General features: G+C 39.0%; 1 protein-coding gene across 2 annotated transcripts in view; it reads left to right on the forward strand.

The window, feature by feature from the left end:
• Positions 1–26,624, forward strand: part of pibf1 (progesterone immunomodulatory binding factor 1) — a 134,673-nt gene that overhangs the window by 28,027 nt on the left and 80,022 nt on the right. For both annotated transcript variants that reach the window (XM_043691368.2, XM_087987943.1), the window contains exon 10: positions 3,426–3,524. In XM_043691368.2, the coding sequence (XP_043547303.2) occupies positions 3,426–3,524 (99 nt within the window). The remainder of the gene's footprint in view (positions 1–3,425; positions 3,525–26,624) is intronic.

Here is a 26,624-nt window from a genome sequence, read left to right on the forward strand (position 1 = left end):
TGACATCAAATGAGGTTACAATATTGTCCACCTGTCCTTGAAAATGTGCTGGCATTCAAGAAGTTGCCTTCTTGAACTGATGCACTGTTAGGAGGTCAGTTCCAGGTTTTGTGATCCACTAACATTGAAGGGATGATGATATGGTTCAAATTCAAATGGTGCATTATTTGCAAAAATGCAGGCAGTTATGTCCCTTGGATATGATGCATTGTCCCTCTAAGTGGTGACAGTCACAGATTTGGCCAAAGTTCCAAGTAGAATGTATGAAAAGACTTGTGTAAGTATATAGTAATTGTTTAGACCTCAGGCAAGCAAAGTAGCCATTTTGGTATTTTACATAGAAATATAAGAGTTAGGCAAAAGACTTTCAACCTGTCAAACCTGCTCAACCATTCAATAAGATCATGACAGATCTGATTACCCCATGGTCTGACAACCTCCCATAAACTTTCACACCCAACTTCCACCTTAACAATTATTAAAGACTCTTCTACCACCTTTTGAGGAACAGCATTACAAAGACTCATGTCCCTTTGAGAGAAATAATTCTCCTCAGCTGTCTTAAATGGTCGCAGCCCTCATTTTTATACTGGGACATCCTAGTTCGAGGTTTTCCCACAAGAGAATACATCCTTGTTATAATCATTCATTGTAGGATAGCACAGCAGCCAGTTTGCACTCACAAATAGAATTTATATAGATTATCTGTTATACTGTTTAGATGTATTGGCTGAGAGATAAGAGTTGAAGAGTGTGGTGCTAGAAAAGCACAGTCGGTCAGGCAGCATCCGAGGAGCAGGAGACTCAACATTTCAACATTTTAAAAGCTTATTCCTCTTAGCTTAAAAATATGCCCCCTAGTTTTGAACTCCCCTAACTTAGGGTAAGACCTTTGCTATTCACCTTATCTATGCCCATCATGATTTTATAAACTTCAGTAAGGTCACCCCTCAACCTTCAATGCTCCAGTGGAAAAAGTCCCAGCCTATTTTTAAGATTCAAACCCTCCATTCCTGGCACCATCCTGATAATTTTTTTCTAAACCCTCTCCAGTTTAATAATATCTTTCCTATAACTGGATGACCAGAACTGCACACTATATTCCAGCAGAGGCCTCACTGACGCCCTGCACAACCTCAGCATGAGGTCTCAACTCCTATACTCAAAAGTCTGAGCAATGGAGGCAAGCATGCTAAATGCCTTCTTAGTCCCCTTGTCTCCCTGTGACACACATTTCAAAGAATTATCTACCTGAGCCACAAAGTCTGTCTGTTCTACATCACTGCCCAGGGTCCTTCCATTAATTATATGCCATGTCCTTGATTGTTTTACCAAAATGCAATACCTAACATTTATCCAAATTTAACTCCATCTGCAACTCCTCAGCCCTTTGATCCACTTGATCAAGATCTTTTTACAATTTTAGATAACCTCCTCCACTGTCTGCTGTACAACCATTTTCGGTGTCAGTTGCAAACTTACTAACCATATCTCCTATATTCTCATCTAAATCATTTATATAAGTGACAAACAAAAGCGGACACAATACTAATCCCTGTGGAACACCGCTGGTCACAGGCCTTCAGTCTCCACCACCATCCTCTGTAAAATTGACTGTAAAGCCAATTTTATATCCAGTTTGCAAGGTCACCCTGAATCCCATATGATCCAACTTGACTAATTAGTCAACCATGTAAATCTTAACAAAGGCCAAGTAAGTCCAAGTAAAACAAAGTCTACTGCTCTGCCCGCATCAATCTTTTGGTAACTTCAAAAAACTGAATCAAGTTTGAGAGGCACAATTTCCCTCGCACAAAACCATGCTAACCATCTCTAATCATTGCCTCTCCACGTGCATGTAAACCCTATCATTCAGAATCACCTCCAACAACTTAGCCACCACCGATGTCAGACTGAACAGGTCTATAGTTCCCAGGCTTCCCCTCAGACCTTTTCTAAAATAAAAGCACAGCATTAGCCATCCTTCAGTTCTCCGGTACCTTACCCATAGTTATAGATGATACATATATTTTTGCTAGGGACTTCAAAAAGGTTTGAATCCTTAGATCTTATTGTAAAAAGATTGTCTCAAATAAACTTTTTGTGTGGTAATGTAGTTTTATTTTTTGTTTTAAGTATGTATATAATAAACCTTGAAGTACTTTTGTTAAAAGTTCATTGACACCCTCTTACATGTCAGTGACTGACCAGCACAGTAAACTAATATCAATTTAAAACTTATGGTCCATTAAACCAAACCTTGCATTGGGATCCGACTTGTATAGTAAGGCCATTAGTTGGAATCATAACTGAAGGAGAGTACTTTCAGTATTACACTTAACTGTCAGCTGAACTTCTGTTCAGACTCTGGACTGGGACTTGAACCAATGATCATCTAATATAGAGTTGAATACTTTTACTTAATTGGCACCAGCGTTAATGTTACAATATCTGATCAATTATTTACCTGTGTAATTGTTGCTAAACTATATTGCAAATTTGGAACACATGAAATGAGGGAAAATTCAGAACAGGCTAACAAAGCTATTTTATGCCTTTCTGGACTTGAAGCTGTGCCACCAAGTAGTGCTGCATTAGCACCAATTTTTTGCCTCAAGGCACTGTTTATATTTGTCACTGCAGCTAGTTTGAGACAGATAATGCAGGAAGCATCCTTATTTTTGGAGAGTTTCACTGCCTTGGATAATAAGAGAACCAAGTTGTGAAACGATTGTCTCCTACCTGTGTGTTCACTCTCTGAGATAATGCTGTGATATTGTCAACCAATTTGTTTCCAACTTAAACATGAATTATTCAGCATGTGTGGCAGATTCACAGATGGACAGGAAGGTTAACGTTTCAGATCTATGACCTTTTATTTGACCGGGAAAGATAGAATGTAAACAATAAAATGTGTTTTATTTCTCTGCATCAGCAATAATTTGCTTTTCATTTTAGTTACCAAACTTAACAGTCTGGGGTTAGGTAGTAGAAAGAGGAAAAACAAACATGCACAACTTTTTCATGTGTCTAAAATTTCCAAACTACTTGCTGTTCATGTCTAAATTCAATTTTCCTTTTACTGTGGAACTAGATGAACTTTCAATTCTAGTTTCTCTGCTAATTTGCTTACAACCTTTATCAAACCAATTTTAGTATTCATAGTGTCTCAAATTTCCTCACCCAACACGTTAATAAATTAGCGACGAAGCATTTTGAATAACATCAGCTCCTTTTATCAGTAACTCAAGGTATTATTTTATGACTTACTGTGTGAGTCATTGCTGCAGTAAGTTTGGTATCAACAAAGATTTAAAATCTTGAAATTTTATATTGAACAGTCGTGCAACCTGCTTGTTGACTGGACAATTTCCAAATTTTACTATAATCACTGAAGGCCTTTTTTCTAATTTATCCAATTTTAGGAATTTAAGGGAAGCAAGAGACAATGCAGTTGCAGAAAAGGACCGAGCTGTTGAAGCAGAAAAGGATGCGCTAGCAAAATGTGACCAACTTCTGGACCAGTAGGTGTTGATAGATAAGCATGTTTAGTGCACAGAAAATTCAATATTCTTGCATGTCTATGTTGGTTAGAATTGGATAAGCATGTGCTTTTTTACAGTTACACTTAAAATTACATATCTTCTACTGATGTAATTTATAGACATTTTGTTTTAAAAACTTTGCCTACAATTTTCTTCAATTTCTAAATATGCTTGGCACTGTTGTGTTAAAACCATATATACTCTTGGGCATTCCACAGCTGAAGCCTTTGGTATTTTTAATTTGAGTATAACCCACATATTACAGAAAAAAGATTGTGTAGCAGGGATGCAAGTTCCTTTTTAGTCGCTGGGGATGGCTCAAATTTGGAACGTTACATAAAGATGAATTAATGCATGACTTCATCCACATCAGCTTTTTCCCCATTCAAGGATCTTGTTTCTTTTTTATGTAGATTGCAAGAGATGTCAAAGAGAACACTAAAAGCTTTTGCAAATACATTAATAAGTTGATAAACTAATGTGTGTCTTAAAATGACAGGCAGATACAATACTGTAATTGGAAATCAGAAAATGGAATATCTATTAAACAGTGACTTTGTATCAAATGAAAGTGAAAGAATGTTGAAAATAATCTTAGAATTAGGCAGTATTTGTAAAGATTGAAAAGGCCCTTAAAGCTTCAGATCAATGACATTTTGGTAGAATTGCATCAAGCGATGTACCAGATTTTAAGCAAGTAAAGAGATGAAAAGGAGACAAGGAGAGGGAACAAAGGGAAAGGGAAAGTTGTGTTAAGATGTGAAACGCAGGAAGGATTAAATAACACAAGGTTTGATGCAGGAAGACAAATGTGTGGTAACTGGGCAATAAAAGAAAATGTCAAGAGCTAGAAGTAAAAGCACAACAATTTGATAATCCACGTAACAGACTTCCCTATCTGTACCTCCTAAAGCCAAGTGGCAATATTTGACTTAAGAGACTATTAATAATAATGGATGTAAATGGGGGCAATACATTATCTGGAATAGTGAATTTGTTTCATATCTGAATCGTCATTTGGGTTAATGAGTATATATCCACATTTTCAGAATGTCTGTAATGATGTGACACAGGGGTCTGTACTTGGTCACTTTTTCTTTTTACTACATTTTCAAATGACTTGGTTAAATGAATAGACAGCTACATGTCTAAGTTTGCGGATTGTGTTCATACAGCTAGCTCTAAATAGTGTGGATGTGACTAGAAATTGGAATGGATTGGTTATGAATGTGAACCAAACCAGCAGATAGTGTTCGATGTGAGAACATATGAGGTTATCCAATTTAACAGGCTGGAGAGGAACAGCGGTCTGTGATAGTTCCTATATCATCTAAGAATTTTCATCAAAGAGCTAGTTGATGGTATTCTTCAATTTCTCACTTATTTACACCAGGGATATTTTTCTTTTCAAAGGACTGTTGTTGAGATTTTCCCGAGGGTTACATTTTTGGTTTACAGAAGTTTTTCGTTTTCACTGTGGCTGGAGGGTTAGGTTCAACTCCAGTTGCTCTAGTGCCACTACATAAAAGAAGTATTCAATATTTCTTCTTGAATGATTCATCTTACAAATGTGGTCATTATTCAGAAACTAGGTAGATTGCTCCTACAAGTGACTTCTTTCTTATACTATTCTCATCTCCACCCAAACAGATTCAACAATCTAATCATTTGAAGCAACTTTAATTATTGCAGTAATGCCATCTGTGATTGTCAATGCTGTGCCTCCATCTTTTCGGATCTTCCTATTCTTCATGGTTGTCATGTATCCCTCAATATTGATAACCTAATTCTTGTCATCCTGCAGCCACATCTCCATAATGGTATCAAATCATATTTATTCACCTCAATGCTCACTATCACTTTATTCGCTTGGTATTTGGATACAAGCCTTGAGTTTTGTACTTCCGTTACCTTTGTGGCATCTAGTCCTCACTGCTTATATATCCTTTAGTATTTTTCTTTTGTCTCTTCCTGCCATTCTCTGACCTTTACCTTTAACATACTAACTGCTATATATATACCGCCACAAGCAACGTTTAAGGAAGCTCTGGATGTGTTGTACTCCACCACTAACACCCTGGAGACGGAACACCCCAAGGCCCTGTTATTGAAACTGGCCACTTCAATTAAGCCAATCTACGGAAGGTGTTGCCCACGTATCACTAGAACATTTCCTGCCCCACCAGGGACCTGAACATTTGAGACCACTGCTACACCACTGTGAAAGATGCCTACCGCTCCATTCCCTGCTCTCATTTCCGGAACTCCAAACACAATGCCGTGTTTCTTCTCCTGGCTTACAGGCAAAAGCTCAAGCAGGAGACCCCCTTGCGGATACAGGTCCAGTGCTGTTTGGAGGAGGCAGAGGATCAACTCCAGTGCTGTCTGGAATCGGCTGATAGGGGCATGTTCAAACAGTCCGCAGGTATCTTGAACGAGTACACCACCATCATCACAGACTTTATCAACAAGTGTGTGGAGGACTGCATACTAAGGAAATCAATCCGGGTGTTCCCCAACAGGAACCCCTGGATGAATCAGGACATGCATTTGGTTTTTAGCAGGTTCTGTGAGGCCTTCAGTTCAGGAGACCCACTCAAATGTAAGAAATCCAAGTATGACCTTTGCAGAGCCATTAAGACACCCGGTGACTATGGCAAGGACAGAATGACATCACAGGTTGTAAAAAGAGACAGTGCAAGATAGCAGACAATGACACATCCCTTCCAGATCGTCTCAATACCTTCTACGCTCGCTTTGAGCAGAATTTTGGCGGAGACATAACAAACCTATTCCGACAAGTCCTGGCGAACATATCACAACAGTCACTGCATCAGAGGTCAGACCAGTTTTCCTTCATGTGAATCCAAGGAAAGCGATGGGGCCAGACGGAGTACCCGGCCGTGCACTCAGAGCATGCACAAATCAACTGGCAGAGGTCTTCTGGGACATCTTCAACCTCTTCCTGCCTGTTTCAAGAGAGCCAACATCATCCCTGTGCCAAAGAAGGCTCTACAGTATGTCTCAATGACTACTGCCTCGTGGCCCTAACTTCGGTGGTCATAAAGTGCTTTGAAAGGCTGGTCATGGCATTAACCAAGTACAGCCTCCCCGCTACTCTTGACCTATTCCAATTTGCCTATCGGACCAACAGATCCACGTCGGTGCTATATCACTTGCCCTTCAAGCCTGTCAAGGAAAGGCTGCCAGCATTCTCAAAGATCCATCCCACCCTGCCAATGCTTTTCTTCAACCTCTACCATTGGGGAGAAGTTATAGAAGCCTGAACACACACACACCAGCTGGTTTTGAAATAGTATGTCAGGAATAAAAGAATGACGAGAGTTAAATGAGGGCCAATCAAGGATAATAGTGGAAAGTTGTGTATGGAGTCAGAGGAGATAGGGGAAGCACTAGATAAATATTTTTTGACAGTGTTCACTATAGAAAATGAAAATGTTGGCGAGGAAGATACAAAGATACTTGCATCTAGACTAGAAGAGATTGAGGTTCACAAGGAAGAAGAATTAGAAATACTGCAGAGTGTGAAAATAGAGAAGTCCCCTGGGCCAGATGGGATCTATCCTAGGATCCTCTGGGAAGCAAGGGAAGAGATTGCCGAGCCTTTGGCATTGATCTTCAAATCATCATTGTCTACAGGAATAGTGCCTGAGGACTGGAGGATAGCAAATGTGGTTCCCTTGTTCAAAAAGGGTAGTAGAGACAATCCTGGTAATTACAGACCAGTGAGTCTCACTTCAGTTGTTAGGAAAGGTTATAAGAGATAGGATTTATAACCATCTAGAAAAGAATAATCTGATCAGGGACAGTCAGCACGGTTTTGTGAAGGGTAGATCGTGCCTAACGAATCTTATTGAGTTTTTTGACAAAGTTACCAAACAGGTAGATGAGAGTAAATTGGTTATGTGGTGTATATGGAATTCAGCAAGGCGTTCGATAAGGTTCCCCACAGTAGGCTATTATACAAAATGCGGAGGAATGGGATTGTGGGAGACATAGCAGTTTGGATCACTAATTGGCTTGCTGAAAGAAAACAGAGCGTTGTAGTTGATGGAACATGTTCATCTTGGTGTCCAGTTACGAGCGGCGTACTGCAAGGGTCGTGTTGGGTCCACTGCTGTTTGTCATTTTTATAAATGACCTGGATGAGGGCTTAGAAGGGTGGGTTAGTAAATTTGCGGATGACACTATGATCGGTGGAGTTGTGGATAGTGACGGAGGATGTAGTAGGTTGCAGAGAGACATAGATAGGATGCAGATCTGGGCTGAGAGGTGGCAAATGGAGTTTAATGTGGACAAGTGTGAGGTGATACACTTTGGCTGGAGTAATTGGAATGCAAAGTACTGGACTAATGGTAAGATTCTTGGGAGTGCAGATGAGCAGAGAGATCTCGGTGTCCATGTACACAGATCCCTGAAAGTTGCCACTCAGATTAACAGGGTTCTTAAGAAGGCATACAGTGTTTTGGCCTTTTTTAATAGAGGGATTGACTTCCGGAACCAGGAGATTATGCTGCAGCTGTACAAAGCTCTGGTACGGCCACACTTGGAGTATTGTGTACAGTTCTGGTCACCGCATTGTAAGAAGGATGTGGAAGCTTTGGAAAGGGTGCAGAGGAGATTTACTAGGATGTTGCCTGGTATGGAAGGAATGTCTTACGAGGAAAGGCTGAGGGCCTTGAGGCTGTTCTCGTTAGAGAGAAGAAGGTTGAGAGGGGACTTAATAGAGACATACAAGATAATTAGAGGGTTAGATAGGGTGGACAGGGAGAGGCTTTTTCCAAGTATGGGGATGGCAAACACGAGGGGACACAACTTTAAAGTGAGGGGAGATAGGTATAAGACAGATGCCAGAGATAGTTTCTTTAATCAGAGAGTAGTAAGGGTGTGGAATGCTTTGCCTGCATCGGTAGTAGATTCGCCAAGTTTAAGTGCATTTAAATTGTCATTGGACAGGCAAATGGACGTACATGGAATAATGTGGGTGGGATGGGCTTCAGATTAGTATGGCAGGGCGGTGCAACATCAAGGACCGAAGGGCCTGTACTGCGCTGTTATGTTCTATGTTGTTAGAATACTGAATGGACTCTCAAACTCTCAGCATTCGCCTGTACCTCTGTATTTGTTTTGCCGCTGTTTACCTAATATTTACTTATCTATGCTATTTAACTCTGTGATCTGCCTGTATTGCTCACAAGACAAAGCTTTTCACTATGCCTCGATACATGTGACAATAAATTCAATTCAATTCAACATTAATATTTTGTTCTCCTGCTTTGACTCCATCCCTTGATTTGTTAAATTTACCAAAGCTTGATCCTTCACCTCCACGTGTTTGTTTTAAAGACCTCTCTACTTCCTTAGTTATGTGGCTCATGAGAACACCAGTCCCAACACATTTCAGTCTTGACTGTCTCAAGGTAAGGATCCCTGGACTGTGCCAAATGTCCCATAAACCAGAACCCAATTCTGTCATACCAGTCTTTGAGATGTGCATTAACTTATCTTATTCATCCTACACCAATCTCGATGTGGCTCAGGGAGTAATCCAGAGATTATAATCTTTGTGGGTCTACTATTTAATTTAGCACCCAGCTTTTCATACTGCCTCAGCAGTATGTCATTGGAACTGAGGTAGAACACAATCACTTCCCATCACAAATCATTCTCCTGCCTAGTGCCAGAATTGGTATATGACCATTTCTGGCACTAGGCAGATAACACAGCCACCTAGACTCACTATCTTTGCTGCAGAGAGCAGTGTTAATCTCTGTATACTATCTCCTACTATCAACACATTCCTTATTACTATCCCCTTCATATCCCCCAGTGCCGTGAGCTCTTCCATGCTGAAGGCCTCTGCCTCATCCGAGCAGAAAGAATGTCAAACCTGTTGGACGATTGCAAAGGCTGAGGCTGCTGCACTCCTGGCTTCTGGGTCCCCTTATCTGCTTCATTAGCAATTACACTTTCCTGTCCTTGACCACTGACCAAATTGGAAGAGCCTGTTGTAAGGGGTCTGACTGCCTCCTAGAAAAAAAAATCTGTCCAGTAACTTCCCTCGAGCCGAAGTTCTTGCAGCTTCAAGCATTTACTGCAGATGAATTTTCCCTGGATAACAACAATATCCAGAAGCTCCCATGTTCTGCAATCACAGCACATTAGTTGCTCTGAAATCTTTAATATGTGTAAATTAGTTCGTGATTTGCGATTTAATCTGTAATTAACTCAGCCTACACGTCCCAAATGTTTTGGCATAAGCAGTAAAGGTTACAATTCTGATTAATAATAAAATACTAGCTAATAAAGCTTACAGTTTAATGATTTACCTGTTCCTCCTCCTGCACAAAATTGGAAGGTAAGTGCTGAAGGGTTAGAAAAGGGTAGAAAAACCCACACCTACCCTCCCTCCTCTCAATTCTCTATTCAGCAGTTTGCTTCTTATAGTAAACTTTACATAAAGCATCTCTTTCCTGATCAGCTGAATCCTCACTTTGTACCAAATTCCCAGATATATTTATTCAGGTGAAATCTCCTTCACATTGCCCATCTTCGTTACTGACCCCGCTAATTCCAGAAACCGAAACAAACTCCATCCAGTCACTGTTCAAACCACCCTTGCAGGGATCGACAACAGAACAAGTGGTATTCAGCAACAGGGTGATTTTTTGTGAAGAATTCTTCTTCAATGTCCATAGTGACCTTTCAGCAGCCTCTTTTAAATAAATCTTTCCAGGTATTTCCACAAAACTTGAAATAAATCAATTCTTCCACAATCCTTCAACACTTAAATCCTCAGACAAAAAAAAAAGAAAATCTTTATAACACTTACTCCATTAAGTAATCCAGTCACATAGTAACAATACTTTCAGTGATTGTATACACATTGGGTATTTGGGCCCACAAGGAAGCAGAACAAATAGAATTCATAAGTATCCTTAATAACAATCAATCTCCATTAAACTGACAATTGCAACACATAAGGAAAGCATCAATTTTCTGGATACTACAGAGCTCAATTTGGCACAAGTCAACAGATATTAATTAACAACAACTTTTCTTTTACACAATGACACACTTGCACACACACACAACCATGACTAACACACCAGATGCAGACTAGTGAGGTTGCACCTAATACTTTCCATTCTAGATATACAAAGCTGGAATATTTTAAGGAGGCAGTTATTAGCCTTTTTACTGCATCTCCCCATAATCTCAGATTTGAATGTAGCAGTTGATACATGCACATTCATTATAATAGCATCCATTGCATTTCACCCATATAATAGCTATTGAGTGTGTGCATTCTTAAACTAGAGATTCAACTTTGCAAGGAATTAATTCCCTAAGCAATTTCAGGTTTTCTTTATTCTTAATTAGCTGAGTGTTTATTTGTTGACAGATTTAAAACCATTTGATAATTTCTATCTCCTTTACTGCTTCCTTCCACCCTGGCCTTGCTGTCTCCCTTCAAACATTTCCCTCCCTGGCTCTGTTGCAGCACACCCATTGCCTGCCTTTACACTGTCCTACTCCACCTCATAACCAACCCTGTTGCAACCTCCCCATGCCTCTCCACAGCCTTCGTCATGTATCGCTCCTTCTGCCCCATCACCACCACAGCCGCCTCCATGCAGCCTTTCTGCAGCTTATTACACTGCCCTCTTTTATCCCTCTTGGCAGCTTCATTCTTCCCCTATCCCCTTGCAGTCTCCTTCTCTCTCTACCTCCTCTTCCCACTCCACTTTGCAGCTACTTCTCTTCTCCCCCACAATCCTACTTGCAGATTGCAGGCTCTGTCTTCCCTTCCCGCAACAACCCTTTGCAGTCTCCATCTCTCCACCACCTCCTTACAGCCTCCATCTCCCACCATCCCCTCACAGCATCTGTCTCCCCTCCCACCCCCTTGCAATATCTCTTTACCCCCAGACACAACTTGCAGCCTCCTTTCCTCCAACCACACAGTCCCCACGACAGATGCATCTCTCCAATAAACAAGCAATGTCATATGTCACCACTCATGGCAGATGGTCTCTTCACTTAAGGACAGATGGCCCCACCCTAACCCCATCCCCCCTTCCAAATGATAAGTTGTTTAGCTTTAAAGACAAAAGGGAGTGAGATATTCAGCCCCTTGAGTCTGTTCTTCCATTCTATTAGATAACAGCTGCTCTTCTGTTCACTTGCCTTTAATCTATATCGCTTGATTACCTTGTCGACAAACAATTGTCACCTCAATTTTGAAGAAATGACTCAGGAATCACCACTTTTTAGGACGATAATTCCAGATTTTAGCTACATTTTGTGTGGAAAAAATTCCTTCATTATTACCACACGAAGACAGATTGCCAACTCAAATCAGTAAAATCAAAGCATTCAAAGACCTTAAAAATTGACACCAATGATTCCTAACCAGACTGTTTGAATAACCAGTCTTTGAATAACCAGTACCAGACTTTGTGAATAATTAATACTCGGCATTAGGTTTATAGCTTAAACTAAACAATTAGTCATTCATTATTAATATAGTAGTTTTAGCTAAGCAAAGTTAAACAACAAAGGAATCTAATTATATCTATGATCTAAAACTAATCTTCCTTGATTTGAGTTTCCACACTTTCTTTCAGACCAACAGACACAGTTAAGGAATAAATCAAAAGAACTATAAGAAAGATATAAATGACCAATTGATTTAAGTTGTTACCACAATTCATAATGTCTCAGGCACATGGAATTGTATCTTCCTTGGTTTCCAATTACACTGGTCAATGCAAATTGCTTACAGTCAGTTCCAAGGAATATTCATTTAATTCTTACAACTGAGTTCCAATGCTATTCTTTGAACTTTCAGTAGGTTGATAATGGGAGGATAACCAGGGTGCAATCAAATTCTCTCCTGTAGCTTTGGTAACTACAATCTGTTTGACACAACACAGTTCAAAACCAGTGCAAACTTTGAATTCTCTTTTTCTAACGTTCTGTTGGCACCAACCTTCTTGTGAGGTCCTGTTAACATTCAAACATTTTGGTCTGTTTGAGTATAATTCCAGTCCAGATTTGAAATGTCAACAGAATACTTTGAACACGAAACAATCAATAATTAACTTCAGGACTGACATCATTAACAAATATCAGTTTTTTGAGTTTTTTTTAAACAAGCTGCTGCTCACAACTCAAAAATCCCCTTCAGCTCTTAGCTCACACTTCACAGCTCCAAAACAAAAATGTTTGAAGGAAAAAGAAATGAAGGCCTCAACAGACTTCATTCCTAAATAATCTAGCTCTAATTGTATTTACCCAAGCTAGTCCTTTTATCATTTAAACATGTTGATTAGGTCACATCCTAACTTTCTAAATTTAATGGAACATAAATCAAATTTATGTAATTTCATAGGATGGATGGTATCACAGCTGAATCAAACATGTCCTTTTCTGACTTCCACTTGTTTGCAAATGAAGTTCGTATGGTATTTTGTTCTTTTACTGGTTGACAGTTTTGTTTTAAATGTGGTGCTCTGCCAAATTGATTTCACATTCCTAGCTTAAAAAACATGATGTTCTGCCAGATATTAGTAGAAAAGAAATGGTAATCAGATTAAGATCAATTACAAAACTGCTTGAAACTTGGTGGATGAAGTTGAGGCAAACTGATGAAAAGTCACCAAACTCGAAAACTGCTTTTTTCACATGGGTGCTGCCACATGTGCAGAGTTTTTCTAGCAGTTTGTTTTTGCTTCAGGTCTACAGCATCTGCAATTCTTTGTTTTATTATATTGAGGCAAACTGGGTTAGTTTGGCACAAGAGAAGAGCTGAGTGTTATGTAAGATTAATACTTGTAAAATATACATATGTGAAAATGATAGCTCAGTGTAAAAGAAATTCCCAGATAATCTTGCATTGATTTATCATATTCATTATGTTTTGAGTAAATATTGTACCCAGGGAGCATTTTATAATTTATAGTAGAACTAATGTGCATAATTGATACACAGTAATTACATCTGAGAGTTTTTATACTTTGATCTGGTGTCAAATTAGCAGGAAAGACCTAGTTTTTTATTTGGCATATAAATAGGAAACTTACTTGAAACTAATGCAGAAATAATGGTTTACAAATAAATGTTTTCACTCAAAACAGGATAATTTAGATTGTTGTAAAGAATTTATTGTATTATATGTTATATTCCACTTTACTTCCTGTTGTAGGGTTGTAGGTTCCATAATGAATGCTCTCTCTATCATTACTACCTGATATTTATCCAAGCTAAAATGTATTGTCAGTTATATGCCATGCAGTTGTGTGTCCATGTGCAAGTTACTACACCACATCACTACCTCTGGGAATGTAGGAAGGATTCTGAAATTAGATTCCCTCCTCTTCAATTTCCTGAAGAGACACTGACCTAAATTGGGTTGCTCTTCCAGAGTATCAGTTAGCCGCCACTCAGTAGCATCTTAGCTCGAGGGCCATTGTAGTAGAAGATTTATCGAAAGGAACATTCAGAGTTAAGTCCCGATCAACATCAGAACATGTGCATTCTCAGGTTGGAGAGCTGCAACATTTGCTGTTTTGTCAGTGCCCAGAATAGCACGACTGAAACAAACTGGAGTGAATTGGGATCCAAGCTGTGACCTGTGTTGAACTCAATTTGATATGGCACTGTGCTTTTAACAGCCAGATTATACTTGATCTGTTTGAAAGTGGAATGTTACTTTTTAATCTGCATAATCAACAACTTTTACACTGTTTCAAAATCAAATGGATAGAAAGAATTTGTCCTCACCTTCACTGCCTCTTGGTCAACTTTTATTTAAACAATATGAGATAGGCCCAGCCAATGGCACTAATTGAGGCCTCAATACCCGAGGGCGAGATAGGCAAACACTCCGAAATCATGACCCACTGATTCGGCTGGTAAATGCACATCAGGATACTGTACACTGTGAGGTCTACTAGTGGGAAGTTCAGACTTGATTTGAACCATTGCTTGGGAAATGAGGATGGGGAGTTTGGACGACTATCTGGAGTTGCATGTTTTCCCCACTCTGTGAGAGTTTCCTCCAGGTGCTCCTGTTTCCACCCACAGTCCAAAGATCTGCGGATTACATGGATTAGCCATGCTAAATTGCCCATAGTGTCCAGGGATGTGCAAGCTAGGTTGATTAGCCATGGGAAATGCAGGATTACAGTGATAGGATGAGATGCTCTTTGGAAGGTTAGTGTGGACTGAATGGGCCAAATGGCCTGCTTTCATTTTCAGGATTCAATGATTCTGTTCTATGATTGACAGAGGTCAACTGAAAAATTGTAACAATGACTGATATTCCTTTAAGTGCACATTCACATTTCCAAGATTGAATCTGAAAAAGAATTTCTACAAGGAAATTTAAATTTAAATAAGAAAGTTTAAATTTGTTTCGGCAAATTGATTGCATTTCTGATTTATCACCAATCGTCAACGGTGAGCATGAATTTAATCAGGTGAAGATTATAATAACTGAATAAACAGAAAAGGCTGAAAGGTTAATCTCCATCAGTCTTCTGGGTAATCCAAGATGGAGGACGGGAAAAATTTCTGGCTGTAAGAGCTGCTCCTTTTTTTGAGGTATTTTAGGTGTTGGAGGTGATTTCCTCGAAGTCCAGGAGCAGCAATTACTATTTTATATGCTGTTGCATTGTTTTAGAACTTTGGGGAAAGAAAAGTCAAAACAACAGCAGTTTTAAAAGGGAGAAGAGCAGACAAAGGAAGCACATGGTGAGGACAGTGCAGGAGAGAGAGAGAGAACCTGTACAGTTACTGCTTTTGCTGTTTGAATTCATGTATCGCTGGACATCGGAGTGCTTCTGGGAAAATTAACGAACAGTGAAATTCACAACTAATCTTGGAGGAACTGTTAGAGGAGAAGTTCACAGCACAGAATCAGACAAGTTAATCGTTGTTTTAAGTCTGTCCAAGAGAAAGGCTGTATTAGTGAGTACAGTGGGTTTTTTCTTGATTATATGTTTTTGGAGATAAATGTCTTGATTAAACTTAAAAACCTGGGGCAGTGTTTGTAGAGGAATAAGACGGTGTTATTTTCTGGGTCTGAAGATTGTGAAGGAGCAGAAATGGTCTTTGCAGTGATATGTACTTCTTATCAGATGTGGGAGTTTAAAGAGAGTTTAAGGGTTACTGCGGATTATATCTGCCATAAATGCTGTTCGATGCGAATCTTATCAGATCGAGTGGATCGGTTGGAGAGACAGATAGAAGCGATGAGGAATTTGCAACAGAATGTGATGGATGGCAGTTATAGTAAGGGGGGAAAGTCTCAGATACAGTCACATAGATGGGTTAACTCCAGGAAGAGTAAGAGAGGTAGGCAGCTAGTGCAGGAGTCTTTTGTGGATATACCCATTTCAAACAGGTATGCTGTTTTGGAAAATGTAGGGGGTGACGGATTCTCAGGGGAACATAGCACGAACAGCCAAGTTTCTGGTATTGAGACTAGCTCTAATGCAGCGAGGGGTACGTCGGCTTCCAAGGAATCAATTGTGTTAGGGGATTCTGTAGTCCGATGTACATACAGACGTTTCTGTGTCCAGCAGAGAAAAAGCAGAATGGTGTGTTGTTTCCCTGGTGCCAGGATCAAGGATGTCTCAGAGAGGGTGCAGAATGTTCTCACGGGGAAGAGGGACCAGCAAGAGGTCATTGTCCACATTGGAACCAACGGAAGGGAAAAGGTTGAGATTCTAAAGGGAGATTACAGAGAGTTAGTTGGAAATTTAAAAAGAAGGTTCTCAAGGGTAGTAATATCTGTGTTACTCCCAGTGCTACGAGCTAGTGAGGGCAGAAATAGGAGGATAGAGCAGATGAATGCATGGCTGAGGAGCTGGTGTATGGGAGAAGGATTCACATTTTTGGATCATTGGAATCTCTTTTGGGGTAGAAGTGACCTGTACAAGAAGGACGGATTGCACCTAAATTGGAAGGGGACTAATATACTGGAAGGGAAATTTGCTAGAATTGGGAGGATGTAAACTAGTTAGGTGGTGGGGTGGGACCCAGGGAGATAGTGAGAAAAGAGATTGATCTGAGACGGGTACAGCTGAGAACAGAAGTGAGTCAAACAGTCAGGGCAGGCAGGGACAAGGTAGGACTAATAAATTAAACTGCATTTATTTCAATGCAAGGGGCCTAACAGGGAAGGCAGATAAACTCAGGGCATGGTTAGGAACATGGGACTCGGATATCATAGCAATTACGGAAACATGGCTCAGGGATGGGCAGGACTGGCAGCTTAATGTTCCAGGATACAAATGCTACAGGAAGGATAGAAAGGGAGGCAAAAGAGGAGGGGGAGTGGCATTTTTGATAAGGGATAGCATTACAGCTATGCTGAGGGAGGATATTCCTGGAAACACATCCAGGGAAGTTATTTGGGTGGAACTGAGAAATAAGAAAGGGATGATCATCTTATTGGGATTGTATTATAGACCCCCGAATAGTCAGAGGGAAATTGAGAAACAAACTTGTAAGGAGATCTCAGCTATCTGTAAGAATAATAGGGTAGTTATGGTAGGGGATTTTAACTTTCCAAACATTGACTGGGACTGCCATAGTGTTAAAGGTTTAGATGGAGAGGAATTTCTTAAGTGTGTACAAGACAATTTTCTGATTCAGTATGTGGATGTACCTACTAGAGAAGGTGCAAAACTTGACCTACTCTTGGGAAATAAGGCAGGACAGGTGACTGAGGTGTCACTGGGGGAGCACTTTGGGGCCAGCGACCATAATTCTATTCGTGATGGAAAAGGATGGACCAGATCTAAAAGTTGAAGTTCTAAATTGGAGAAAGGCCAATTTTGACGGTATTAGGCAAGAACTTTTGAAAGCTGATTGGAGGCAGATGTTCGCAGGTAAAGGGACGGCTGGAAAATGGGAAGCCTTCAGAAATGAGATAACAAGAATCCAGAGAAAGTATATTCCTGTCAGGGTGAAAGGGAAGGCTGGTAGGTATAGGGAATGCTGGATGACTAAAGAAATTGAGGGTTTGGTTAAGAAAAAGAAGGAAGCATATGTCAGGTATAGACAGGATAGATAGAGTGAATCCTTAGAAGAGTATAAAGAAAGTAGGAGTATACTTAAGAAAGAAATCAGGCAGGCAAAACGGGGACATGAGATAGCTTTGGCAAATAGAGTTAAGGAGAATCCAAAGTGTTTTTACAAATATATTAAGGACAAAAGGGGAACTAGGGAGAGAATAGGGCCCCTCAAAGATCAGCGAGGCAGCCTTTGTGTGGAGCCACAGAAAATGGGGGAGATATTAAATGGATATTTTGCATCAGTATTTACTGTGGAAAAGGATATGGAAGATATAGACTGTAGGGAAATAGATGGTGACATCTTGCAAAATGTCCAGATTACAGAAGAGGAAGTGCTGGATGTCTTGAAACAGTTAAACGAGGACAAATCCCCAGGACCTGATAAGGTGTACCCGAGAACTCTGTGGGAAGCTGGAGAAGTGATTGCTGGGCCTCTTGCTGAGATATTTGTATCATCGATAGTCACAGGTGAGGTGCCAGAAGACTGGAGGTTGGCAAATGTGGTGCCACTATTTAAGAAGGGCGGTAAAGAAGCCAGGGAACTATAGACCGTTGGCCCTGACCTCAGTGGTGGGCAAGTTGTTGGAGGGAATCCTGAGGGACAGGATGTACATGTATTTGGAAAGGCAAGGACTGATTAGGGATAGTCAACATGGCTTTGTGCATGGGAAATGATGTCTCACAAACTTGATTGAGTTTTTTGAAGAAGTAACAAAGAAGATTGATGAGGGCAGAGCAGTCGATGTGATCTATATGGACTTCAGTAAGGCATTCGACAAGGTTCCCCATGTTAGACTGATTAGCAAGGTTAGATTTCATGGAATACAGAGAGAACTAGCTATTTGGATACAGAACTGGCTCAAAGTTAGAAGATAGAGGATGGTGGTGGAGGGTTGTTTTTCAGACTGGAGGCCTGTGACCAGTGGAGTGCCACAAAGATTGGTGCTGGGTTCTCTACTTTTTGTCATTTATATAAATGATTCGGATGCGAGCATAAGAGGTACAGTTAGTAACACAAATGATTTGGATGCGAGCATAAGAGGTACAGTTAGTAAGTTTTCAGATGACACCAAAATTGGAGGTGTAGTGGACAGCAAAGAGGGTTATCTCAAATTACAACAGGATCTGGACCAGATGGGCTAATGGGCTGAGAAGTGGCATATGGAGTTTAATTCAGATAAATACGAGGTGCTGCATTTGGAAAAGCAAATCTTAGCAGGACTTGTACATTGAATGGTAAGGTCCTTGGGTGTGTTGCTGAGCAAAGTCACTTTGGAGTGCAGGTTTATAGCTCCTTGAAAGTGGAGTCGCAGGTCGATAGGATAGTGAAGAAGGCATTTGGTATGCTTTCCTTTATTGGTCAGAGTATTGAGTACAGGAGTTGGAAGGTCATGTTGCGGCTGTACAGGACATTGGTTAGGCCACTGTTTGAATTTTGCGTGCAATTCTGGTCTCCTTCCCATTTGAAAGTGTTCAGAAAAAATTTACGAGGATGTTGCCAGGGTTGGAGGATTTGAGCTACAGGGAGAGGGCTGAACAGGCTGGGGCTGTTTTCCCTGGAGCGTGGGAGGGTGAGGGGTGACTTTATAGAGGTTTACAAAATTATGAGGGGCATGGATAGGATAATTAGACAAAATCTTCCCTGGGGTCGGGGAGTCCAGAACTGGAGGGCATAGGTTTAGGGTGAGAGGGGAAAGATACAAAAGAGACCTAAGGGGCAGCTTTTTGACACAAGAGGGTGGTACATGTATGGAATGAGCTGCCAGAGGATGTGGTGTAGGCTGGTACAATTACAACATTTAAGAAGCATTTGGATGGGTATATGAATAGGAAGGGTTTGGAGGGATATTGGCGGGGGTGCTGGCAGGTGGGACTAGATTGGGTTGGGACATCTGGTCGGCATGGACGGGTTGGACCGAAGGGTCTGTTTCCATGCTGTACATCCGTATGACTCTATGACCTGTGGAGATTTGAAACACAGGCAATTTGCGATACAAATGAAATATGTTGTTCGCTTTGTTCTTTTGAAGAATATGAACTAGGAGTATCTGAAGGTGTAGAGAGATGGTGATTATGTTATATAGAACTTTTAAAAACTTATGTCCTATTGACCCACCATTCAGGGTGTTTAGCCTAGTTTGGTTTGCAAATCTGTGTTTCTAAACATTTTGAGCAAAGTGTTTCATTGGTGTTGCTACCTTCCTCAAGAAAGGTTGAGAGAGCAGAGACTGATTTCTTGAGCAGCATGCAAAATAATGTTGGGTTTGGGACAGGGCATTTTTGGTGACTAGTAGTTCAAATACTTTTCCTTTGGTTTCAAGAAGCAACTGTATTTTGAAAGTGAATCATTTAGGGCTAACATTTGTAAAAATCTAAAACTCAAAAAGTATAACTTATGCAAATCAACCTCCAGGGTAAGTATGATGATTTCAAAGTCCCTTTAATATGGTAACACTTATTTTTGAATTCGCAACTCTTATAATTTTGCCAAATGTCATGGCTCTTACCAGTACTGTCTTTTTAATTCTTATAATTTCCAATAGAAGCTTACAAACGTGAGAAAGCCAGTCAACCCCTCTGGCCTATTATTTCAGGGTGCTTTTTACTCTCCTGCTACTGATCTGCTTTTGTCATTCCTTGAAATCCTATATAAGAAAAATTTGTTGATCTTGCTCTTGAAATTTTTGATTTATTCAGCATCTCCAAACTATGGGATGCAAACATTATTATCCTTCGTGTGAAAAAATGCTCCCTTATTTCATCCTTGAATGGTTTGGCTGTACTTGTAAGTTGAGGCTAAACCTTATTGTTGCAAATATCTTGCTCATTCAAGTTCATATTTTAGAAGTAATTTTTAGTTCTGAGAAATATGAAACTCTAAAGGTAAAGGAATTAAAATTAAACTTTGATTGTGAGCACATCTAAAGAAAGCGCAGTTCAAAAGGTGACTCATGTTTGTTTGTAACTGTATGTTGAATGCTTCGATTTTGAGCTGCATGTGGGAGAAGGTATCTCAGATTTTATGTATGAAGGTTCATACTTCTGTGTACAAATATGTAACTTACTCATTAGTTTTGATACAGGTGCCTATTCCAGCTTTTAAAAATTGCTTTGCAGCAAATATTTGGAATGATACTTTACACATATTGCTTTCATGAGCATGATTAGATTAGATTACATACAGTGTGGATACAGGCCCTTCGGCCCAACAAATCCACACCGATCCTCCGAAGAGCAACCCTCGGAAGAGCAACCCACCCAGAATCATTCCGCTACATTTACTCCTTCACCTAACACTACGGGCAATTTAGCATGGCCAATTCACCTAACCTGGCAAGTTCACCTAACCTGCACATTTTTGGACTGTCGGAGGAAACCAGAGCATCCGGAGGAAACCCACGCAGACACGGGGAGGATGTGCAGACTCCACACAGACAGTTGCCTGAGGCGGGAATTGAACCCAGGTCTCTTGCGCGGTGAGGCAGCAGTGCTAACCACTGTGCCACCGTGCTGCCCACTATGAGATCATAAAGGAACAATTAATTTTTACGTTCGGTATATTCTACAACCCCACTCAATATTGCCAACCATATTTTTATAATCCTGATCAGTAGATGATCTGTATTGTTGTGTGTACAGATCCTTGCCCTCCGTCTCTGTTCTAGCCTTCCATTAACTTCAAGATTTTACCCTCATTTCAGTCTCTTGTGTTTATCCTCCATCTGCGCCTCACCATTACAGGAATAACGTTATTACCTTAACTTGGATCTCTGAAATTACCTCCCTAAATAATTCTGCTTCCGTTTGTATATATGTACCCATAAAGATGTTCTGAAACTGCGGTTTTAGTCATCTCCTAATATGTCTGCCATCAGTTAGCAACTCCTTTGTTTCTTACAATGCTCTTGAGACATTTTATATGATGGGGTTGCATAATAATTTGTTAAAGTGATTAAATGTTATTTGTTCTTCTTTGAACCTTTGGTCTAATTTTTGTTGTTTTGGAAAAATGGACCTTTCATTTTTATTTTTGTTGCCATTTCAAAGACATGGAAGGGATGTTCCTTCACCCAATTAAAAGCAAGTTTTCTCTAAGTTTTACACATGTTTCAGTACTATGTTGTTATCAGAGCATGAAGGTGGTGCTAACTGGTGGATTCTGGATCCTGAATCAATGATCCCTCTATTAAAATCATTCCATGACACATACAGACATTCATGCCCATCAACAACAGATGCTCTTAGAGTATTTTCAATCTGGTATTTGGAAGACATTCAAGCTGGTATTTCCTTAACCTCTGCTGTAGATAAATTTGTACTGCAAAGCAATACAAGAATTTTTAAGAATGCGTGGTGAAATATTTATCATTATAGGTAATCCAAGACTGAAATGTATATGGACTTTTCTGCTGCCGTCAGTCAACTTGACTATCTCAAGTGTAAAAATGATATTTCTCTAGTTCAGTCTTGCAAATTTTACCAAAACATAACCAGAGAAGACAATTATACGAATAGACCCTTATAAAAAACAAACTGAGTATTTTATGAGTACAACTTATTATTTAACAATTCTGAATCAAATTTTTCAGGATGTAGTTGAGCCCTCTCAGAATTACTGTTGTCTCTACATTAGGAAGAATATTGCTATTGAAATCTAGTGATCATTCTCCCTCTAATTTTCCCTCTCTAAGTGGAAACTATCTGATTTCCAACTGGCATTCTTAACTGTTTACAATTAGCGTTGTATTTACAGTTTACGTTCCCATGGAAATATCTACTGCTCATTCAACATGTTTTGTTACTGCCTCTATTTTTATGACTTGCAGTCTATTGTATAAAATAAAGTTTGCTTGTTGGTTGACTGTTCAAGTATAATTTGGCACAGAGCCTACACCATTGGAGATAGAGTTTTATTTGATATAGTAACATTATCAACAACTGCTCTGTTTTTGTAGAAAAGGTTCACTGAATTTCAAGAATAGTTTTCAAAGTGCAAACAGTTCCAGTGAGAGATTTTCCAGCCTGTCCACAAAACACTCCAGTGATAGATAAAAGAATTTAACTTCAAGATTAAGCACATGTACATAGGGATCCACCCTGAATTGATTTTGGCAAATTTTAGAAGTTGGTCTTCTGCAAAAGCAAATCATTGATAAATTTAAATTTAAAGTTTGTTTGCTCATCCCATTCTCAATAATCAAAAGTATGTGATAAAAACTTTTTTTTTGTTCATAAATGTTTTTACCCACAGAAGTTTGAGAGTTGTGAGTGGACCATTTTTGTCATTGCATCCAGGAAAATGATATAAAATTTCTCCCTGATGGATAATCACTTTGAAAATCACCTTATCAAGGGCAACATGGGATGGGCAATAAATGCTGGCCCAGCCAGTGACACCCATATTCCATGAATGAAGGGAAAAAAAAGAAAAAGGGAATAAATTTTTGACTTTTTAAAATTTAGAACATAGATCTATTTCAAGTCTTAGACTCCAAGCATCTTACAACATTACATAATGATAACCTTGATAAGGTAATGTTGATGTGATGCAGACAATAAAATATATGTGAGAACTGAACACCTGGACTAAGGCTCAAGAGAGAGACAGACATGCAATATCCAATATTTATGTTAGTAGATATATTTGATTAGTGCACATAAAGTCAAAAGGAAATTAGAAAGATAATGCTTTTAAAAGAAAGGGGAAACAAATGGACAATATTTCAAAAAAAAACTTCAGGAGCTGTCCCAATAACCATTAACCATCAACTGATCCAGCATTTATTTTAAATCCATCAGAGGCTACAACACAGCTGGTACAACTGAAATATCGTATCTCCAGAATATCCAAAAATATGTAGACCCAAGAAAATCAGACTAACACCTCTTGACAATAGTAACCCTTTCTTTCTAATTGTATTTTGAAATCTTGGGTTGGAAAATATGTCACTAATACTAAAGTATATGATCTTTCAATACAAATATGGTGGATGTGATGCAGTAGAAACATGCAGTGGGACATTATGTCAGCAAACTTGGAATCACCTCTCAGGGGAATGGATGTGTTGTACCAGGACAGTTAGTGTTGTTTATATCAAAGGAAATAATGGGATACCACAAATGTTGTACAAAGGTAGTGGAGGCTTAAACCTGTGACACCTTTAATTACATAGATTAAAAGATTAAATTTGGTGTAGAAAATGAGCACTTATGATGATTCCCTTTAGAGTTAAATATAACATTTTTTCAGCAACAATTGCTTCACATGTATAAATAAACCAGACTGAGGATCTGCTGAATACCTTTAGATTCATCAATTTTTTTTAATGACTTGGAGGTATCCCTCATGTTTGTCTACTGACTATTATACACTTGCTACACGTTGTTGGCAATGCATCACTTTCTCACTGCATGGCTGCTAATTCAGACCAATCTTATCATTTTGATGTAAGAGCAAATCCATTAAAATTATTTATTGGATTCCTGAAAGAAAATTAACTTTACAAGATGCAACTTGTAGGCATAATGTTTTGACTATGGTTTTCACATAAATAAGAAGGCATAGCGATGTCAATAACACACCCTTTATGTTTCAAAGATTACTTAAGCAGTAATGAGTAACTTGATTTTTCCAGTGTGTTTGTGACGTTTACATTTCCTGCTTCTTGTTCTATGTGACCTTTTTCAGGAAAAAACAAGTTGACCTTGATTAAGTAGTTTGTTGTGATAGTTGGATTGTGAACTGAGTGATCTGGTCACATTGGGCAGCTACTGATCAGGTCTTTTTTGGCAAGAGAGCCAGTGTCAGTTGTTATTATGAAGCAGTTCCTGGTTGCTGGCATCTTTAGCAGATTTTTGTTTAGGTTTAGGTACTCCACAATCAGTCCCTGTATTGATTTAGAGAGTTAAAATCTTGGTTTTATGATTCAACATTGAACAGACTTGGGTTTAATGTTGCATAAATCTTCAAAAAGAGGAACTTTAAGAGATGCATTAGTCATATCTAGCAAAACACCAAAACAATGTCATAAAGTTTTTGTTATGTGCTTTAAAACTAAATATTTTCAAATTTAAACTAAATCACTTCGACATGTATTGCTGAATAAGGTCACAACAAAGGCCACATGCATATACATCAGATAGACCATTGTAATTGAGCAAGAAGAATGGCTGATGGATATCTTTTAAGTTCCACACTGGTGAAATGGTGGGGAAGAAACATAGAAATTTGGAGATGAGCAGATGATTGGTTATGTATTTCATATTTTCTTGGAGTATTTAGCAGACAGTTGCATAGAGACAGGTTCATTCCTCAAGCTTAAGGATTAACAGGTACAAAATAAAGTAATAAAATGCAGAGTTAATAACTCTGACAACATTCACTTTTCTACTAGCATCACACTTGTTTAATTTATCTCTTTTCTGTTAGTGTAATTGTTCTGTGCACAAAGTGATATTTGGCCCATATTACAGTCATTGTTACACCTCAGACCAAAATGTTATTTGTAAAAATAAACTGGGATATTTCTAAGAGATGCATTAGTAATTCTAATAAAAGCCATTTTAGTTATGTTGAACATAGCAATTTTTCAGAATCCATGTGTATGAACTGTTCACACAAAGAAATTGAGTTGCTTCAGTCTATGTAATTCATATTTGCAAAGCTGTGCAATAATTTTATGCATGTTGAAAAATTGTCCTCCAGCAAAATGATTTTAATCAAACAATTTGATTTTTTTCATAACTATTTACAAAGGAATGCTTTCACTCTGCAAAATTGTTTTGACTCAGCGAATAAATGAATTCAGTAAGAGCTCTGGACGTAACTGTTCCCATACTTGTGGTAGTTTAGATGGTATTATTGTGGTTTGAAGATTTATCTTGCCATTTTATAAGGATTGTTTTAAATATCAGACTGTCTTAGCTATTTTCACGGTGATGAAAAACAAACATATTTTTAAAAATCTCTATAGAACTCTTTTGTGCTACTGAACAGTTTAATATGGTTTAATCTTCTGTATGTATCAGTGGATTTGCCATTGCTTACTGTCAATATTTTGGAGGAATATGCACAAGAGCACACACAATAGGAGCAGAAGTTAATCTTGTGGTCTGTTATGCCTACTCCACCATTTGCTATGACCATGGCTGAACTTAGGCTTCAGTTTCACATTCCCACCCACTTCCCATATCTTAATTCCCAGAGAGATCAAAAATGTGTTGATGATGTGTCAAAAATCTGCCTTAAATGTAATCAACGATGGAGTACTCACAATCCTCTCAGGTAAAGAGTTTCAAAGCTTCATAGCCCTTTGTGTGAAGTAGGTTCTCATTCCAGTCTGAAATAATCAGCCCTTTAACCTCTGATTGTGTCCCCGTATTTTAGATTCCCAGTCCCAACGGAAACAATCTCTCAGCATCTATCCTAAGCACTTCTTATTCTTCTACATCTCGGAATACACAAACAATTATTTGCTGTACTATCTCTAATGTAGAAATACCTTTTTTTTCTCACACAGAGACTGAAATTGGACATAATGCTTTAAATGTGGTCTCACCAAAACCCTGTACAATTGTGGCAAGCCTTCTTTATTCTTGTACCCCCTTGCATTATAAACCAACATGTTGTTTGCCTCCAAATTGCTTGTTGTGCCTTCATTTGTTGTTCGCACACACCCAAACCTTTTTGAATATCAACATGTGCAAGTTTCACACACCTTTTTAAAATATTCTGCTTTTTATTCTTATTACCAGTTGAATAACTTGTCACTTTCCAACATTTTGTCCCATTTTGTCCACACTGTCACTTAATTGGTGTATACTCCTTTGTGGCCTCTCCATGTCCTCTCCAGTATGTAAAAAGTTTTATAAGCAAGCAGTGCGACAAATAACACTGCTCATAGTAAGTCAAATGATGTAATATTCTGAAACAATGGACAAATATGGACCATCCTATATTTTACAGCCA

Source organism: Chiloscyllium plagiosum, unplaced genomic scaffold (genome assembly GCF_037043375.1).
Source record: "Chiloscyllium plagiosum isolate Xiang-an unplaced genomic scaffold, Cpla_swu_hap1 HiC_scaffold_6, whole genome shotgun sequence".
In the NCBI taxonomy this organism is placed as follows: Eukaryota; Metazoa; Chordata; class Chondrichthyes; order Orectolobiformes; family Hemiscylliidae; genus Chiloscyllium; species Chiloscyllium plagiosum.